Source organism: Heterodontus francisci, chromosome 1 (assembly GCF_036365525.1).
Source record: "Heterodontus francisci isolate sHetFra1 chromosome 1, sHetFra1.hap1, whole genome shotgun sequence".
Lineage (NCBI taxonomy): Eukaryota > Metazoa > Chordata > Chondrichthyes > Heterodontiformes > Heterodontidae > Heterodontus > Heterodontus francisci.
The window spans coordinates 9,567,347-9,588,188 of NC_090371.1; the positions used below are offsets into that span (position 1 = coordinate 9,567,347).

At 49.4% G+C, this 20,842-nt stretch overlaps 1 protein-coding gene across 2 annotated transcripts in view; it reads right to left on the reverse strand.

The window, feature by feature from the left end:
• Positions 1-20,842, reverse strand: part of LOC137367502 (serine protease HTRA2, mitochondrial-like) — a 62,094-nt gene that overhangs the window by 25,084 nt on the left and 16,168 nt on the right. The window contains exons 3-7 of one of the 2 annotated variants that reach the window (XM_068028652.1): positions 14,298-14,492; positions 12,939-13,068; positions 6,963-7,057; positions 6,758-6,790; positions 3,719-3,753 (exon numbers count right to left, since the gene is read on the reverse strand). In XM_068028652.1, coding sequence (XP_067884753.1) covers positions 6,972-7,057; positions 12,939-13,068; positions 14,298-14,492 — 411 coding nt within the window. In that variant the 3' untranslated portion in view covers positions 3,719-3,753; positions 6,758-6,790; positions 6,963-6,971. Of the gene's footprint in view, positions 1-3,644; positions 3,754-6,757; positions 6,791-6,962; positions 7,058-12,938; positions 13,069-14,297; positions 14,493-20,842 lie in introns of those variants that run through there. The other variant, XM_068028650.1, reaches the window with a different exon arrangement.

A 20,842-nucleotide genomic window follows, 5' to 3' on the forward strand; every position in this document is an offset into this window, starting at 1 on the left:
TTCCAACTGAGAGCTGTTTTAGACAGATTCACCACTACATCACCACTCTAATATTCTACACTCGTGCTATAAGACCCAGTACCCATTGCCTATTTTTATAGTTTTATCCACTTGAGATGCTGCCATTAATGTCTTGTCAACCTGAACCCCCAAATCTCTCTCAGCATGCACATCTCCCAAACTGTAACAATAATTTTGGGCATGGTGGGTGACCAGTTTGAGATGCATGCGATAAAGGAACATCTGTGATTATGGGTGACTTTAATCTGCATATAGATTGGGCAAATCAAATTAGTCACAATACCGTAGAGGAGGAATTCTTGTAGTGCATACGGGATGGTTTTCTGGACAAATACGTTGAGGGACCAACTAGAGAACAGGCCATCCTAGACTGGGTATTGTGTAATGAGAGAGGAATAATTGACAATCTAGTGGTGCGAGACCCCTTGGGGACGAGTGACCATAATATGATAGAATTCATCAAGATGGAGATTGACGTAGTTGATTCTGAGATAAGGGTCCTGAATCTTAGTAAAGGAAAGTAAAGGGGCGGCACAGTGACGCAGTTGTTAGCACCGCAACCTCACAGCTCCAGCGACCCGGGTTCAATTCTGGGTACTGCCTGTGTGGAGTCTGCAAGTTCTCCCTGTGACCGCGTGGGTTTTCGCCGGGTGCTCCGGTTTCCTCCCACAAGCAAAGACGTGCAGGTTGATAGGTAAATTGGCCATTATAAATTGCCCCTAGTATAGGTAGGTGGTAGGGGAATTGAGGGAAGGTGGGGATGTGAGAGGGTAATGGGATTAATGTAGGATTAGTATAAATGGGTGGTTGATGGTCGGCACAGACTTGGTGGGCCAAAGGGCCTGTTTCAGTGCTGTATCTCTAAATAAAAATAAAAATAAATAAATGAAACTACAAAGGTATGAGGCACGAGTTCGCTATGATAGATTGGGAAACGTTACTTAAAGGGATGATGGTGGATAGGCAATGGCAAACATTTGAAGAGCGCATGGATGAACTGCAACAATTGTTTATCCCTGTCTGGCGCAAAAGTAAAACGGGAAAGGTAGCCAAACCATGGTTTACAAGGGAAATTAGAGATAGCATTAGATCCAAGGAAGAGGCATATAAATTTGTCAGGAAAAACAACAGACCTGAGGATTGGGAGCAGTTTAGAATTCAGCAAAGGAGGACCAAGGGATTAAATAAGAAGGGGAAAATAGAGTACGAGAGCAAGCTTGCAGGGAACATAAAAACTGACTGTAAAAGTTTCTATAGGTATGTGAAGAGAAAAAGATTGGTGAAGACAAATGTAGATCCCTTCCAGTCAGAAACAGGGGAAATTATTATGGGGAACAAAGAAATGGCTGACCAACTAAATGCATACTTTGGTTCTGTCTTCACAAAGGAGGACACAAATATCATACCAGAAATGTTGGGGAACACAGGGCTTAGTGAGAAAGAGGAACTGAAAGAAATCAGTATTAGTAGAGAAATGGTGTTGGGGAAATTGATGGGATTGAGGGCCGATAAATCCCCAGGGCCTGATAATCTACATCCCAGAGTACTTAAGGAAGTGGCCCTAGAAATAGTGGATGCATTGGTGGTCATCTTCCAAGATTCTATAGACTCTGGAACAGTTCCTACAGATTGGAGGGTAGCTAATGTAACCCCACTATTTAAAAAGGGAGGTAGAGAGAAAGCAGGGAATTATAGACCAGTCAGCCTGACGTCGGTAGTGGGGAAAATTCTAGAGTCCATTATCAACGATTTTATAGCAGAGCACTTAGAGAACAGTGGTAGAATTGGGCAGAGTTAGCATGGATTTACAAAAGGGAAATCATGCTTGACAAATCTACGAGAATTCTTCGAGGATGTAACGAGTAGAGTTGATGAGGGGGAGCCAGTGGATGTGGTTTATTTGGACTTTCAGAAGGCTTTTGACAAAGTCCCACATAAGAAATTAGCATGTAAAATTAAAGCGCATGGGATTGGGGAAGTGTATTGCAATGGATAGAAAATTGCTTGGCTGACAGCAAAGAGTAGGGATAAATGGGTCTGTTTCTGAATGGCAGGCAGTGACTAGTGAGGTACCACAGGGATCGGTGCTAGGACCCCAGCTATTCACAATATACATTAATGATTTAGATGAGGGAACTAAATGTAATATCTCCAAATTTGCAGATGGCACAAAACTGGGTGGGAGGGTGAGTTGTGAGGAGATGCAGAGAAGCTTCAGGGTGATTTGGACAAGTTGAGTGAGTGGGCTAATGCATGGCAGATGCAGTATAATGTGGATAAATGTGAGGTTATCCACTTTGGTAGCAAAAACAGGAAGGCAGATTATTATCTGAACAGCTATGAACTGAGAGAGGGGAATATGCAGCGAGACCTGGGTGTTCTCGTACACCAGTCGCTGAAGGTAAACATGCAGGTGCAACAGGCGGTAAAAAAAGCAAATGGTATGTTGGCCTTCATAGTGAGAGGATTCGAGTACAGAAGCAGGGATGTCTTGCTGCAATTATACAGGGCCTTGGTGAGGCCACACCTGGAATATTGTGTGCAGTTTTGGTCTCCTTATCTGAGGAAGGATGTTCTTGCTAGAGGGAGTGCAGCGAAGGTTTACCAGACTGATTCCTGGGATGGCGGGACTGACGTACGAGGAGAGATTGAGTCGGTTAGGATTATATTCGCTGGAGTTCAGAAGAGTGAGGGGGGAATCTCATAAAAACCTATAAAATTCTAACAGGACTTGACAGGGTAGATGCAGGAAGGATGTTCCCGATGGTGGGGGAGTCCAGAACCAGGGGTCATAGCCTAAGGATACAGGGTAAACCTTTCAGGACTGAGATGAGGAGAAATTTCTTCACCCAGAGAGTGGTCAGCCTGTGGAATTCACTACCACAGAAAGCAGTTGAGGCCAAAACATTGTATGTTTTCAAGAAGGAGTTAGATATAGCTCTTGGGTCTAAAGGGATCAAAGGGTATGGGGAGAAAGCAGGAACAGGTTACTGAGTTGGATGATCAGCCATGATCATAATGAATGGCGCAGCAGGCTCGAAGGGCCGAATGGCCTAGTCCTGCTCCTATTTTCTCTGTTTCTAGCAGTGAGTGTCATGTGCTTGGGAGGAACAGGTGATTTTGGACCTATTCCAAAAGCTGTCCACACTGGGGTTTTCCTCCCCTCATGTCTGGGTCTGTTGTAGAGTAATTGACGGAGATTGATTGAAACAGAGGACTTAGTGAACATGAAAAGACTGGGTCCATCTAGTTTACCTCTGCCCTGGTAATTGTATGATACAACAATAATGAGAGTAATGAGACATTAAACGGAGGCCCTCGTTTTCCTTCTCAGGTGGATGTTAAAGATCCCATGGTCACTATTGGAAGAGGAGCCTGGCCAATATTTATCCATCAATCAAAAAAAATGATCACATTGCTGATTACGGGAGTTTGCTGTTCAAATTTTGTTTCCCTGCATTATAACAGTGACGACATTTCAAAAAGTATCTCATTGGCTGTACAGGGCTTTGGGAGGTCCTGAGGTGGTAAAAGGAGCTATAGAAATGCAAGTCTTTTTCTTTGACTATTCACAGCTGCCAATAGCAGGTGAATCTGGCACTCACAGTGCCAACATAACTCACTTTTGCTCTGCTCTGCCTGCATGAGGAATTGGCGCACACGGTCGGACGGAATAGCAAACGAGATTCCTGATGTCACCTTCATGGTGTTAATTCCGATCACCTCACCGTCCTGTTAACACAACAACGCTGATTGAAGAGGGAGTGAGATTACAGTCCATTCCCTGCCTGGTCACACTGGCCCAGCCTCCCCCGGGGAGGGCACCACCTATCACCACCACCCCCCGCGGAGGGCACCGCCTCCCTCCCACACCCACCGCGGAGGGCACCGCCTCCCTCCCCCAGCCATTGCGGAGGGCACCGCCTCCCACCCACAACCACTCCAGAGGGACACAACAAGGAGGGAAACCAGGAACAGGGGAGATCGGGGCACAGGGGGAGGGGAGCACGGGGGACGGGGGGAGGGGAGCACGGGGGACGGGGGGAGGGAGCACGGGGTGAGCACGGGGCGAGGGGGGAGCACGGGGCACGGTGGGAGGGGGGAGGGGAGGGACGGGAGGAGGGGGGGGACGGGGGGAGGGGGGGGACGGGGGGAGGGGGACGGTGGGGGACAGGGGGAGGGGGGGACAGGGGGAGGGGGGCACGGGGGACAGGGGGAGGGGAGCACGGGGGACAGGGGGAGGGGAGCACGGGGGACAGGGGGAGGGGAGCACGGGGGACAGGGGGAGGGGAGCACGGGGGACAGGGGGAGGGGAGCACGGGGGACAGGGGGAGGGGAGCACGGGGGACAGGGGGAGGGGAGCACGGGGGACGGGGGAGGGGAGCACGGGGGACGGGGGAGGGGAGCACGGGGGACGGGGGAGGGGAGCACGGGGGACGGGGGAGGGGAGCACGGGGGACAGGGGGAGGGGAGGACGGGGGACAGGGGGAGGGGAGGACGGGGGACAGGGGGAGGGGAGGACGGGGGACAGGGGGAGGGGAGGACGGGGGACAGGGGGAGGGGAGGACGGGGGACAGGGGGAGGGGAGGACGGGGGACAGGGGGAGGGGAGGACGGGGGACAGGGGGAGGGGAGGACGGGGGACAGGGGGAGGGGAGGACGGGGGACAGGGGGAGGGGAGGACGGGGGACAGGGGGAGGGGAGGACGGGGGACAGGGGGAGGGGAGGACGGGGGACAGGGGGAGGGGAGGACGGGGGACAGGGGGAGGGGAGGACGGGGGACAGGGGGAGGGGAGGACGGGGGACAGGGGGAGGGGAGGACGGGGGACAGGGGGAGGGGAGGACGGGGGACAGGGGGAGGGGAGGACGGGGGACAGGGGGAGGGGAGGACGGGGGACAGGGGGAGGGGAGCACGGGGGACAGGGGGAGGGGAGCACGGGGGACAGGGGGAGGGGAGCACGGGGGACAGGGGGAGGGGAGCACGGGGGACAGGGGGAGGGGAGCACGGGGGACAGGGGGAGGGGAGCACGGGGGACAGGGGGAGGGGAGCACGGGGGACAGGGGGAGGGGAGCACGGGGGACAGGGGGAGGGGAGCACGGGGGACAGGGGGAGGGGAGCACGGGGGACAGGGGGAGGGGAGCACGGGGGACAGGGGGAGGGGAGCACGGGGGACAGGGGGAGGGGAGCACGGGGGACAGGGGGAGGGGAGCACGGGGGACAGGGGGAGGGGAGCACGGGGGACAGGGGGAGGGGAGCACGGGGGACAGGGGGAGGGGAGCACGGGGGACAGGGGGAGGGGAGCACGGGGGACAGGGGGAGGGGAGCACGGGGGACAGGGGGAGGGGAGCACGGGGGACAGGGGGAGGGGAGCACGGGGGACAGGGGGAGGGGAGCACGGGGGACAGGGGGAGGGGAGCACGGGGGACAGGGGGAGGGGAGCACGGGGGACAGGGGGAGGGGAGCACGGGGGACAGGGGGAGGGGAGCACGGGGGACAGGGGGAGGGGAGCACGGGGGACAGGGGGAGGGGAGCACGGGGGACAGGGGGAGGGGAGCACGGGGGACAGGGGGAGGGGAGCACGGGGGACAGGGGGAGGGGAGCACGGGGGACAGGGGGAGGGGAGCACGGGGGACAGGGGGAGGGGAGCACGGGGGACAGGGGGAGGGGAGCACGGGGGACAGGGGGAGGGGAGCACGGGGGACAGGGGGAGGGGAGCACGGGGGACAGGGGGAGGGGAGCACGGGGGACAGGGGGAGGGGAGCACGGGGGACAGGGGGAGGGGAGCACGGGGGACAGGGGGAGGGGAGCACGGGGGACAGGGGGAGGGGAGCACGGGGGACAGGGGGAGGGGAGCACGGGGGACAGGGGGAGGGGAGCACGGGGGACAGGGGGAGGGGAGCACGGGGGACAGGGGGAGGGGAGCACGGGGGACAGGGGGAGGGGAGCACGGGGGACAGGGGGAGGGGAGCACGGGGGACAGGGGGAGGGGAGCACGGGGGACAGGGGGAGGGGAGCACGGGGGACAGGGGGAGGGGAGCACGGGGGACAGGGGGAGGGGAGCACGGGGGACAGGGGGAGGGGAGCACGGGGGACAGGGGGAGGGGAGCACGGGGGACAGGGGGAGGGGAGCACGGGGGACAGGGGGAGGGGAGCACGGGGGACACGGAGAGGGGGGAATGAGGGACGGGGGGGGAGCAAGGGGCCTAGCGAGGGCGGAATGAGGGATACGGGGAGGACGTGAAATGAGGGTCACGGCGAGGGAGGAACGAGGGACACGGCGTGGGGGGGAACAAGGGACACGGCGAGGACGGGAAATGAGGGACACGGAGAGGGGTGGAAATAGAGGGACGTGGTGACGGGGGGGGGGGGGGTGGGGAATTAGAGGGTCATGGCGAGGGAGGTTTGAGGCATATAATGTGAAATTGGGTTGTTGGGATTGATCTACCTAAGGAGACAGGCGGGCTGTGCCTGATTGGCTAAATTCTCCATGAAATTCCTGTTTGAAACTACTTCATAACCCAGCTCCAGGTCACAAAGCAGTGGGGCAGGAAGGGTTTGCAGTTCACATTGAATGCAGTAGATAGCTAGAGCCCACTGATTCGGAGACGAGAGATGGGAAATCACTGACAGTGTCTCTGGCACAACACTGCACCGCAAACTGATCAGTCAGTAAACGAATTCCTTGGGTGAGAGGGTAATGAAAAAAAAAAATCAAGAGAAAATATAGAAAACTTACCAAGTTGACAAGCGGACCGCCAGAGTTTCCAAACTAAAGGGAAAGAGAAAGAGAATGAGCTACAACATTAGAGTGAAGTGTAAAACAAATTGTTTTGTGCTCAGTGACTATTGTAAATCACTTAAGCAGGGGAAATAGTCTTTCCCTATTCACTTGATAAAAACCCAGCTTAATTTTAAAAACCTGAATTAAATCTCCTCTTAACCTTCGCTACTCAGGTGGAAATAGTTCCAGTATTTCGAGTCTTTCTCCCTCCTGGTGAATCTACACCGTCCATTCTCTGTGGCTTTAGAGTCTTCTCTGCAATGGAGAAACTAGATAAGTACATGAGGGAGAAAGGAACAGAAGGTGATGCTGTTCGGGTGAGATCGAGTACAGTGGGACGAGGCTAGTTGCATCATAAACATGTTGGACCCAATGGGCCATTTCAGTGCTGTAAATTCTGTAACTCCACGCGCAATGAACCAGAGAAAAATTACGGCACAGAAGGAGGCCATTCAGCCCATCGTGTCTGTGCCGGCTAAAAACTAGCCGCCCAATCTAATTCCACCTTCCAGCACCTGGTCCGTAGCCTTGCCGGTTACAGCACTTCAGGTGCAGGTCCAGGTACCTTTTAAATGAGTTGAGGGTTTCTGCCTCCACCACCGATCCTGGCAGTGCATTCCAGACACCCACCACCCTCTGGGCGAGAAAAGTGTTCCCTCATATCCCCTCTAAACCTTCTACCAATCACCTTAAATCTGTGCCCCTGGCAATTGCCTTCTCCACCTGGGGAAACAGGTCCTTCCTGTCTACTCTATTTCGGCCCCTCATAATTTAGTACACGTCTATTAAATCACCCCTCAGCCTTCTCTGTTCTAAGGAAAACAACCCTAACCTATCCAATCTTTCCTCATAGCTGCATTTTTCAAGCCCTGGCAACATTCTTGTAAATCTCCTCTACTCTCTCCAGAGCAATTTTGTCCTTCCTGTAATGTGGTGACCAGAACTGTACACAATACTCCAGCTGTGGCCTAACCAGCGTTTTATACAGTTCCAGCATTACATCCATGCTTCTGAATTCTATACCTCGGCCAATAAATGACAGCTTCCATATGCCTTCTTCACCACTCTATCTACCTGTCCTGCCACCTTCAGGGACCTGTGGACATGCACTCCAAGGTCTCTCACCTCTTCCACCCCTCTCAATATCTTCCTGTTTATTGTGTATTCCCTCGCTTTGTTTGCCCTCCCCAAATGCATTACCTCACACTTGAATTCCATTTGCCACTTTTCCGCCCACTCAACCAAACCATTGATATCATTCGAGAGTCTATAGCTATCCTCTTCACTATCAACTACATGGCCAATATTTGTGTCATTAGCAAATTTCCCGATCATGCCTCCCACATTTAAGTCCAAATCATTTATATATACCACAAACAGCAAGGGACCCAACACTGAGCCCTGTGAAACACCACTGGAAACTGCTTTCCATTTCTCAAAAACATCCGTTAATTACTACCCTCTGTTTCCTGTCACTGAGCCAATTTTGGATCCATCCTGCCACATTCCCCTGTATCCCATGGGCTTTCATTTTACTGACCAGTCTGCCATGTGGGACCTTGTCAAATGCCTTACTAAAATCCGTGTAGACCACATCCACTGCACTACCCTCATCAATCCACCTTGTTACTGCCTCAAAGAATTCAATTAAGTTAGTAAGATATGACAAACCCATGCTGACTATCCCTGATTAATCTGTGCCTTTCTAAGTGACAATTTATCCTGTCTCTCAAAATTGATTCCAATAATTTACCCACCACCGAGGTCAGACTGACCATCCTATAATTATTTGGCCTATCCCTCGCACCCTTTTTAAACAATGGTACTATGTTGACAGACCTCCAATCCTCTGGCACCTCGCCCATATCCAGTGAGGATTTGAAGATGATCCTCAGCACATCCGCTATTTCCTCCCTGGCTTCCTTTAACAACCTGGGATACAATCCATCCGACCCTGGTGATTTATCCACTTTCAGGGATGTCAGACCCTCTAGTACTTCCTCTCTCATTATGCTAATCATATCTAATATTTCAAACTCCTCTTTAACTACAATGTTTGCATCATCCCTCTCCTTTGTGGAGACAGAGGCAAAAAACTCATTAAGAACCCTGCCCACATCTTCTGCATCCATGCATAAGCTCCCTTGTACATCTCTGATAGGCCCTACCTTTTCCTTAGTTATCCTCTTGCTCTTAATGTACTGACAAAACATCTAAGGGTTTTCCTTTACTTTATGTGCCAATATTTCTTTATGTCCTCTCTTTGCTTTTCTAATTTCATTTTTTAACTTCATCCCTGCACTTTCTATACTCCTCTAGGCTTTCTAAAGTATTAAGTTTTTTGTGATTGCCATAAGCTTTATTTTTCTGCTTCAACATACATTGTAAGCCTCTAGATAACCAGGGGACTCTAGATTTGACTGTACCACCCTTTATCTTTGTGGGGACATGCCTACATTGTGCCTGTAGAATCTCGCTTTTGAATGCCTCCCACTGGTTTGCCACTGATTTTCCTTCCAGTAGCTGTATCCAGTCCACTTTCGCCAGATCACCTCTCAGTTTTGTAAAATTTGCCTTCCCCCAATTTAGAACCTTAACTCCTGTCTTATCTTTGTCCTTTTCCATGATTATGCTACAACTAATTGTATTATGATCACTGTCTCCAAAATGGTCACCCACTGTTACTTCATCTACTTGCCCAGCTTCATTACCGAAGACTAAATCTAGAATTGCGCCCCCTTTCGTTGGGCTTGTTACGTGCCTCCAGGAATGACATGCGCTGTTCGAACTATGGCCGGTTTCTAACTGTTTCATCTTAATTGATAATGAATTCCTTACTCTACGCCCCTGAGACAGTCTATCTCCAGTTTATACCAGACATCAGGGTCAAACACAACAAAGTTGGTCCTTCCTTGGAACTGAAGCGCTTTGTGATTTCCCCAGGTCATAAAGACATTAAATTAATCCCAGTTCTTTCTTTTGTTTTTGCTGCTGTTTTGACATTTTGGAGCAGCACACAGTCATTTCCTTCTTGCTTTACTGTCCTTGAATTTAGGAGGCTCACAGTCTCTCTGAGGCTGCAGCACACTCTGTCTCTGACCCACACAGTCTCACATTCTGATCAGCCTGGCCCACATTCCAACTTCTCAATATCCAGCACTGAACACTAGGAACAGGAGGAGGCCATTCAGCCCCTCGAGCCTGCTACATAGGAACAATGGGAGGCCATTCAGCCCCTCGAGTCTGCTACACAGGAACAGGAGGCCAATCAACCCCTCGATTCTGCTACATAGGAACAATGGGAGTCCATTCAGCCCCTCAAGCCTGTTACATGGTAACAAGAGGAGGCCATTCAGCCCCTCGAGCCTGGTTCCCTTTTCATAGGTACATATCCAAGCCTGGAACGCTCCAATTATCCAAGCCTGGAACGCTCCAATTGCCCCCCAGATTTCTTGGAAGAGTGTTTCACATCTCCACTACCCTTTGTGTGAAGAAGCATCATAGAGTCAGAGTCATTTACATCATAGGAGGAGGCCATTCAGCCCATCAAGTCCATGTCAGCGCTCCGCGGAGCAATCTAGTTAGTCCCACTCACCCGCTTGATTCCTGTACCCCGGCAAGTCTATTTCCCTCAAGTGGCCATCCAATTTCCCCTTCAAGTCAGTGATCGTCTCTACTTCCACCACCCCTCGTGGGCAGTGAGTTCCAGGTCATTGCCACCAACTGCGTAAAAAAGTTCTTCCTCACGTCCCACCCTGCATCATTTGCACAAAACCTTCAATCTGTGTCCCCTAGTCCTTGTCCCATTAGTTAATGGGAACAGCTTTTCCTTGTCTAACTTATCTAAGCTTGTCATAATCTCGTACACCTCTATTAAATCTCCCCTTAATCTCTTTTACTCCAGGGAGAACAATCCCAGCTTTTCCAACCTAACTTTGTAACTAAAATCCTCCATCACTGGAACCATTCTGGTAAATCTCCTCTGCACCCTCTCAAGGACCCTCACATCCTTCCTGAAGTGTGGTGACCAGAACTGGATGCAATATTCTAGTTGAGGCCTAACCAGAACTTTATAAAGGTTCAGCATTACTTCCCTGCTTTTGTACTCAATGCCTCTATTTATGAAGCCCAAGATTCCACATGCTTTACTACCCACTCTCTCGATATGCCCTACCGCCTTCAAAGATCGATGCACATGTGCCCCAGGTCCCTCTGTTCCTGCACACTCTTTAGAACTGTGCCATTCTGTATCCATTGCGTCTCCCCATTCCTTCTGCCAAAATGCATCACCTCACGCTTGCCAGTATTAAATTCCATCTGCCACCTCTCTGCTCATTCTGTTAGCCTATCTATGTACTGTTGCAGGCAGTTCATATCAACCTCACTGTTTGCCGCACCTTCATGTTTGGTATCATTGCCAAATTTTGAGATTCTACTCTGTATTCCAAGATCCAAGTCATTTATAAATATCAAAAAAAAATCAGCAATCCCAGCACTGACCCTTGGGGAACACCACTGTCTACCATCCTCCAGTCTGTAAAGCAACCATTTACCATGACTCACTGTTTTCTGTCCTTAAGCCATTTTTTAACCAATTGGATACTGACCCTCCTATTTCATGAGCCTCAATTTTGTTAACCAGCCTTTTATGTGGTACTTTATCAAATGTTTTCTTCAAATCTAAATAAACAACATCCACCATATTCCCTTCATCAGTCTTCTCTGTTGCTTCGAAGAATTCAATTAGATTAGTCAAGCATGATCTGCCTTTTATAAATCCATGCTGAGTACTCTTAATTAACTCAAACCTCTCCAGGTGCCTGTTGAGTATGTTCCCTGATTGTTTCTAAACCCTTACCCACCACTGATGTTAAACTAACTGGCCTGTAGTTACTAGGATTATCCATACATCCTTTCTTGAATAAGGGTGTCACATTTGCCACTCTCCAATCCTCTGACACCTCCCCCCATATCCAGGGAAGATTGGAAGATTATTGCAAGCCCTTCCACTATCTCCATCCTCACTTCCTCTAGCAACCTGGGATGCAAGCCATCTGGACCAGGTGACTTATCAACCCTAAGTATAGCCAGCCTTTCCAGTAACGCTTTCGATTTTTACCCTTTCTCCGCTTCTACTGATACTTTGTCAGATTCCTCTTCCTTAGTAAACAGCAATGCAAAGTACTCATTTAGTGTATTGGCCTTGCCCTGCACCTCTAAAGGTAGACGGGGCCAGACAACCAATGGAGCGCCCAAAGCTCCACTTCAAGGATGCTTGCAAGTGTGACATGAAGGCCCTAAATGTTGACTATCACACCAGGGAGTCACTAGCTGGTGAAAGAGGGAAATGGCGACACATCCTGTGGACTGGTGTGCACTACCATGATGACCAGTTGATACAGCAGCTTGGCAACAGGCCCCGACATCAAAAACAACAACTCACAGCGTCACTTGGCAGCTTCACGTGCAGCACTTCCGGCAGAACCTGCCTCTCAGGGATTGGCCTTCACAGCCATCAGCAAAGGTGCACCAAGTGAAGACACCCCACCTAAATGGGCTGTTTGCTGCATGTCCATCATCTTTCGTAGATGGAAGGATGCCAATCAAGCCTGCGCCTCTAAGCATATATTATCCTCTTTGTGCCTAATAGGCCCCACTAAACCTCTTAGCACCCACTTACTATTTACATGCCAGAAGATTCTTGGGTTCCCTTTTATGTTAACTGCCGTTCTATTCTCATATTCTCTCTTTGCCACTTATTTTCCTCTTCATCTTCCCTCTCAACTTATTGTATGTGGCCCGGTTCTCACTGGAAGAATTCACTTTACAAGCATCATACACCCTCTTTTCTTTTCATCACCATCTCTATCTCCCTCATCATCCAAGGAGCCCTGTTTTTGGTTCCCCAACCTTTCATCCTTGTTAGAATGTACCTAGCCTGTATCCGAAGCATCTCTTCCTTAAAAATAACCCATTGTTCCGATACAGCTCTTCCCATCAGTCTTTGGTTCTATTCTACCCTGGCTAGATCCCTTCTCATTACATTGAAATTAGCCCTTTTCCAATCTAGCTGTTCTATCTCATTTTGTTCCTTACTTTTCTGTATTACTGGTCTGAACCTTATGATCATTCTTACCCAAATGCTCCCCGACAGACACTTGGTCCACTTGTCCCACCTCATTTCCCAGCACTAGATCCTCCTTTCCAGTTGGGCCGAGAACATACTGATCAAGGAAAAAAAGCAAAATACTGCAGATGCTGGAAATCTGAAATAAAAACACGAAGTGTTAGAAATACTCAGCAGGTCAGGCAGCATCTGTGGAGATAGAAATGTTAACTCTGTTTCTCTCACTACAGATGCTGCCTGACCTGCTGAGTATTTCCAGCACTTTCTGTTTTTATTACTGATCAAGGAAGTTCTCTTGGAGACATTTCAGAAATTCCTCCCCCTCCTTTCCCACTATCTCAGTACTGCACTGGGAGTGTCAGCCTAGATTCTGTACTCAAGTCTCTGGAGTGGGACTTGAACCACAGCCTTCTGACTCTAAGGCACAGTTTTGACACTTAAGATTCAGCACAAGCCCTGAACCTCCCTGTGTGCCTCAGTACCACACAGAGCTTTGCATTCATTGAGTCACTGGCATGGGGCAATCACACTTCTTAACGATGAGGATTCTGTGCTTTTGAGAGGGATTTAAGTTAATGCAGCACTCCATGGTCAAATTGCCCAATATACTTCAGATTGAGAGGAGAAGCCCCCTTTACACCAGGGTAAAGCCTTCATCTCCCAGAGACTCGAACGAGATTACCAACCCAGTGCCAGCTCAGGCCAGGTATCTGCTATCAGTCTGTCTTCACTGGGCAGTGAATTGATGTTTTCCCCTCTGTGACAGTGCAGTATCCGGAAAGCTCTTCTATATTCAATCCGCGATATAAATCTCACGGCAACTGGCAAATTTATAAAACAAAACCTGGAAATAAAAATCTGCTCTCAGTAAGGGGAAGGCGGTGATGTCGTGGTATTGTCACTGGACCAGTAATCCAGAAACCCATGCTAATGCTCTGGGGACATGGGTTCAAATCCCACCACGGCAGATGGTGAAATTGGAATTCAATTAATAAATCTGGAATTAAAAGCTAGTCTAATGGTGACCATGAAACCAGTCGATTGTTGTAAAAACCCATTTGGTTCACTAATGTCCTTTAGGGAAGGAAATCTGCTGTCTTTACCTGGTCTGGCCTGCATGTGACTCCAAACCCACAGCAATGTGGCTGACTCTTAAAACACCCTCAAAGTGGTCACTCAGTTGTATTAAACAACACTGTGTTCCTACACTGCATGGACTGAAGTGCTTCAAGAAGGCAGCTCACTACCACCTACTCAAGGGCAATTAGGAATGGGCAATAAATGCTGGCCAGTAAAGCCAACATCCCATCAATGAATGCAAGTAGCTGCTGGTAATTTGTGCTGTGTCTATGCAGCCTCAGTACTCACATCAATGGAAGCATCAGTCTGAATATACTCCATATCCGAATGAGCCATCCCGAGTTCCCGACTCCCTCTCTGCACAGAGCTGACAATCCCAGAGGTGATGGTGTTCTGGAGGGCGAAAGGACTACCCATAGCGACCACAAACTCTCCGTGTCTGATCTCTGAGGAGCTGCCCAATGGCAGCGTAGGGAGAGGTTCCTGAGGGAGTAAATCACAGAGTAAACATCACACCGATATCACCGGGAATATCACACCGATATCATGGGAATATCCCGACATCACACCAACAACACTGGGAATATCATGTCGACGTCACGGGGAACATCACACCGACATCACAGGGAACAGCACCCGGAGATCACAGGGAAAATCACACTGGGATCACAGGGAATAGGACCCGGGATCACAGGGAATATTACACTGAGATCACAGGGAATATTACACTGAGATCACAGGGAATATCACCCGGGATCACAGGGAATATCACCCGGGATCACAGGGAATATCACCCGGGATCACAGGGAATATCACCATGAGATCACAGGGAATATCACCATGAGATCACAGGGACTATTAACACGGGATCACAGGGAATTTCACCCCGAAATCACAGGGAATATCATCCCCACATCACAGGTGTTACGGAAGTGTTTCCATTTTTTGTTACATTTTTTTGAAGACTTGGGTTTTAAAACTGTAAAGGATTCCACAGATTCCGAACTTTGTTTTTTTTTAAAGTGGATATCAGAAGGTATTTTGGACATGGTTTGTAAACAACCCTTACTGGAAGTCACCTGTCTTCAGATAAGTACCCAGTGGGTGTTTTTTGACCTGGGGAAGATGTTTACGGAGAACTAACAGGTCAAGTATTATAGGGGTCAGGAGGTTTGACTCTTGAGATATTGCATTTGGTTTCACTTTGGACAGTGAGTTGGGATGTGGACAGCGTTTTGAAAGGAGTTAAAAAAAATTAACCTGCCAAGGACAGAACACCAGCTCAGCCTTTTCCATATCTGTGAAAAGCTTGTCAGTTTTTCCATCTCTTTGAGAATCAAGAGTAAGAAATAGAGAAACTGATGTTGCATTTCTTCTGGAAAGCCTGCCAAACTGATCCTCAACATTGCCTGAAATCAACTGTTCTAGAAAGATAGCTGTCTACACATATTTGGGATGCCAGAATAAAGGGACAACTGACATCTATCTGCATCTTTTTTTCTTCAATAATTACTAAGTATTTGGCCAAAATATTCTTTGTTTTTTTTTGTAACAGAGCTCCAAAGAGAAAACTTTATTTTTCAGTTAACCGGCGTGTGTGTGTGAGAGAGAGACAGAGAGAGAGAGAGAGGGGGGGGGGCTAAGGTCAAAAGGGAATGTTCGTATTTCTATCTGTGTATGAATGCTTTGCTTCATTACTGATTAAGTCTCGTTTTATAATGAACTAATAATGTTGTTGTTTATTAAAGAAACCTGAGTGATGCATTTTATTTTGGGATAAGTGATGAGTTCTTTGAAGGAGTAACATGTGCTATGGATAAAGGAGAGACAGTTGACGTACTGCACTTGGATTTCCAGAAGGCATTTGACAAGATGCCACATAAAAGTTATTGCGCAAAGTAGAAGCTCATGGGGTAGGGGGTAACATATTAGCATGGATAGAAGATTGGCTGGCTGGCAGAAAACAGAGTATGCATAAATGGGTCCTTTTCTGATTGGCAGGATGTGACAAATGGAGTCTTGCACGGGCCTGTGCTGGGGCTTCAACTTTTACAATTTATATCAATGACTTAGATGAGGGGAGCGATGGCATGGTAGCTAAATTTGCTGATGACACAAAGATAGGTAGGAAAGTATGTTGTGAAGAAGATATAAGGAGGTTACAGACCGATGTAGATAGGTTGAGTGAGTGGGCAAAAATCTGGCAGATGGAGTATAATGTGGGAAAATGTGAAGTTGTTCACTTTGGCAGGAAGAATAAAAAAGCACAATATTACTTAAATGGAGATCGACTGCAGAACTCCAAGGTGCAGAGGGATCTAGATGTTCTAGTGCATGAGTCACAAAACGTTAGAATACAGGTACAGCAAGTAATAAAGAAGGCTGATGGAATGCTACCCTTTACTATGAGAGGAATTGAAAATAGAAGTAAGGATGTGAAGCTTCAGTTATACAGGGCATTGGTGAGACCACATCTCGAATACTGTGTGCAGTTTTGGTCTCCTTATTGAAGGAAGGATGTGAATGCGTTGGAGGCAGTTCACAGGAGGTTTACTAGATTGATACCTGGAATGAGTGGGTTGTCTTATGAGGAAAGGTTGGACAGACTGAGCTTGTTTTCACTGGAGGTCAGAAGAGTGAGGGGAGACTTGATTGAATTATATAAGATCCTGAACGGTCTTGACAAGGGGGATGTGGAAAGGATGTTTCCTCTTGTGAGGAGTCCAGAACAAGGGGGCACTGTTTTAAAGTTAGGAGTCACCTTTTTAGGACAGAGATGAGGAGAAATATTTTCTCTCAGAGGGTTGTGCGACTTTGGAATTCTCTGCCTCAGAAGGTGGTGGAGGCGGGGTCATTGAATATGGTTAAGGTGGAGATAGATAGATTCCTGTTAGGTAAGGCAATCAAAGGTTATCGAGGATAGATGGGAGTGTGGAATTCGAAACACAAACAGGTCAGCCATGATCTTATTGAATGGCGAGCAGGCCTGATGGGCCGAATGGCCTACTTCTGCTCCTAACTTGTATGGTTGTATAAAAATAGAGTCTATGATTGACCGTATCGGTAACTGGGTAAACATTTAAATATATGTTGTGACCTGTGAAGAAGTGGAACTAGAAAAAACAGTGCACTCCTTTCTGCCTCGGTCGTAACGCAGGGAATATCAGCCCGACATCAAAGTGAATATCACCCAATATCACAAGGAATATCACCCAATATCACAGGGAATATCACCGTGAGCTCACAGGGAATATCACCCTGGGATCACAAGGAATATCACCCTGGGATCACAAGGAATATCACCCCAACATCCTAGGAGGTATCACCCTGAGAGCATAGGGAATATCACCCTGCGATTATAGGGAATATCACCAAGAGATCACAGGGAATATCACCAAGAGATCACAGGGAATATCACCAAGAGATCACAGGGAATATCACCAAGAGATCACAGGGAATATCACCAAGAGATCACAGGGAATATCACAAAGAGATCACAGGGAATATCACCAAGAGATCACAGGGAATATCACCAAGAGATCACAGGGAATATCACCAAGAGATCACAGGGAATATCACCAAGAGATCACAGGGAATATCACCCCGCCATCACAGGGAATATCACCCCGCCATCACAGGGAATATCACCCCGCCATCACAGGGAATATCACCCCGCCATCACAGGGAATATCACCCCGCCATCACAGGGAATATCACCCCGCCATCACAGGGAATATCACCCCGCCATCACAGGGAATATCACCCCGCCATCACAGGGAATATCACCCCGCCATCACAGGGAATATCTCCCCGCCATCACAGGGAATATCTCCCCGCCATCACAGGGAATATCACCCCGCCATCACAGGGAATATCACCCCGCCATCACAGGGAATATCACCCCGCCATCACAGGGAATATCACCCCGCCATCACAGGGAATATCACCCCGCCATCACAGGGAATATCACCCCGCCATCACAGGGAATATCACCCCAAGATCACAGGGAATATCACCCCAAGATCACAGGGAATATCACCCCAAGATCACAGGGATATCATTCAATATCACAGGGATTAGCACCCCAACATCACAGGGATTAGCACCCCGACATCACAGGGAATATCAGCCCGACATCACAGGGAATATCAGCCCGACATCACAGGGAATATCAGCCCGACATCACAGGGAATATCAGCCCGACATCACAGGGAATATCAGCCCGACATCACAGGGAATATCAGCCCGAGAGCACAGGGAATATCAGCCCGAGAGCACGGGGAATATCACCCCGAGAGCACAGGGAATATCACCCCGAGAGCACAGGGAATATCACCCCGAGAGCACAGGGAATATCACCCCGAGATCACAGGGAATATCACCCCGAGATCACAGGGAATATCACCCCGAGATCACAGGGAATATCACCCCGAGATCACAGGGAATATCACCCCGAGATCACAGGGAATATCACCCCGAGATCACAGGGAATATCACCCCGAGATCACAGGGAATATCACCCCGGGATCTCAGGGAATATCACTGTGATATCATTGGGAATATCACTCGAGATCACAGGGAATATCAGCCCGACATCACAGGGAATATCAGCCCGACATCACAGGGAATATCAGCCCGACATCACAGGGAATATCAGCCCGACATCACAGGGAATATCAGCCCGACATCACAGGGAATATCAGCCCGACATCACAGGGAATATCAGCCCGACATCACAGGGAATATCAGCCCGACATCACAGGGAATATCAGCCCGACATCACAGGGAATATCACCTGAGATGACAGGGAATATCACCTCAGATCACAGGGAATATCACCAAGCGATCGCAGGAAATATTACCTGAGATCACAGGGAATATCACCCTGGGATCACAGGGAATATTACCCGTGATCACAGGGAATATCACCCGTGATCACAGGGAATATCACCCGTGATCACAGGGAATATCACCCGTGATCACAGGGAATATCACCCGTGATCACAGGGAATATCACCCTGGGATCTCAGGGAATATCACTGTGAGATCATTGGGAATATCACTCGAGATCACAGGGAATATCACCCCGGGATCACAGGGAATATCACCCCGAGATCACAGGGAATATCACCCCGAGATCACAGGGAATATCACCCCGAGATCACAGGGAATATCACCCCGAGATCACAGGGAATATCACCCCGAGATCACAGGGAATATCACCCCGAGATCACAGGGAATATCACCCCGAGATCACAGGGAATATCACCCCGAGATCACAGGGAATATCACCCCGAGATCACAGGGAATATCACCCTCAGGTCACAGGGAATATCACCCTCAGGTCACAGGGAATATCACCCTCAGGTCACAGGGAATATCACCCTCAGGTCACAGGGAATATCACCCTCAGGTCACAGGGAATATCACCAATAGATCACAGGGAATATCATCCAATATCACAGGGATTATTACCCCGACATCACAGGGAGTATCAGCCCGACATCACAGGGAGTATCAGCCCGACATCACAAGGAGTATCAGCCCGACATCACAGGGAGTATCAGCCCGACATCACAGGGAGTATCAGCCCGACATCACAGGGAGTATCATCCCGACATCACAGGGAGTATCAGCCCGACATCACAGGGAGTATCAGCCCGACATCACAGGGAGTATCAGCCCGACATCACAGGGAATATCAGCCCGACATCACAGGGAATATCACACCGACATCACAGGGAATATCACACCGACATCACAGGGAATATCACACCGACATCACAGGGAATATCACACCGACATCACAGGGAATATCAGCCCGACATCACAGGGAACATCACGTGAGATCACAGGGAATATCACCTGAGATGACAGGGAATATCACCTGAGATCACAGGGAATATCACCAAGCGATCGCAGGAAATATTACCTGAGATCACAGGGAATATCACCCTCAGGTCACAGGGAATATCACCGTGAGATCACAGGGAATATCACCCTGGGATTCCAGGGAATATTACCCTGGGATCACAGGGAATATCACCCCAAGATCACAGGGAATATCACCCCAAGATCACAGGGATATCATTCAATATCACAGGGATTAGCACCCCAACATCACAGGGATTAGCACCCCGACATCACAGGGAATATCAGCCCGACATCACAGGGAATATCAGCCCGACATCACAGGGAATATCAGCCCGAGAGCACAGGGAATATCACCCCGAGAGCACAGGGAATATCACCCCGAGAGCACAGGGAATATCACCCCGAGAGCACAGGGAATATCACCCCGAGAGCACAGGGAATATCACCCCGAGAGCACAGGGAATATCACCCCGAGAGCACAGGGAATATCACCCCGAGATCACAGGGAATATCACCCCGAGATCACAGGGAATATCACCCCGAGATCACAGGGAATATCACCCCGGGATCTCAGGGAATATCACTGTGATATCATTGGGAATATCACTCGAGATCACAGGGAATATCACCCCGAGATCACAGGGAATATCACCCCGAGATCACAGGGAATATCACCCCGAGATCACAGGGAATATCACCCCGAGATCACAGGGAATATCACCCCGAGATCACAGGGAATATCACCCCGAGATCACAGGGAATATCACCCCGAGATCACAGGGAATATCACCCCGAGATCACAGGGAATATCACCCCGAGATCACAGGGAATATCACCCCGAGATCACAGGGAATATCACCCCGAGATCACAGGGAATATCACCCCGAGATCACAGGGAATATCACCCCGAGATCACAGGGAATATCACGCCGACATCACAGGGAATATCACGCCGACAT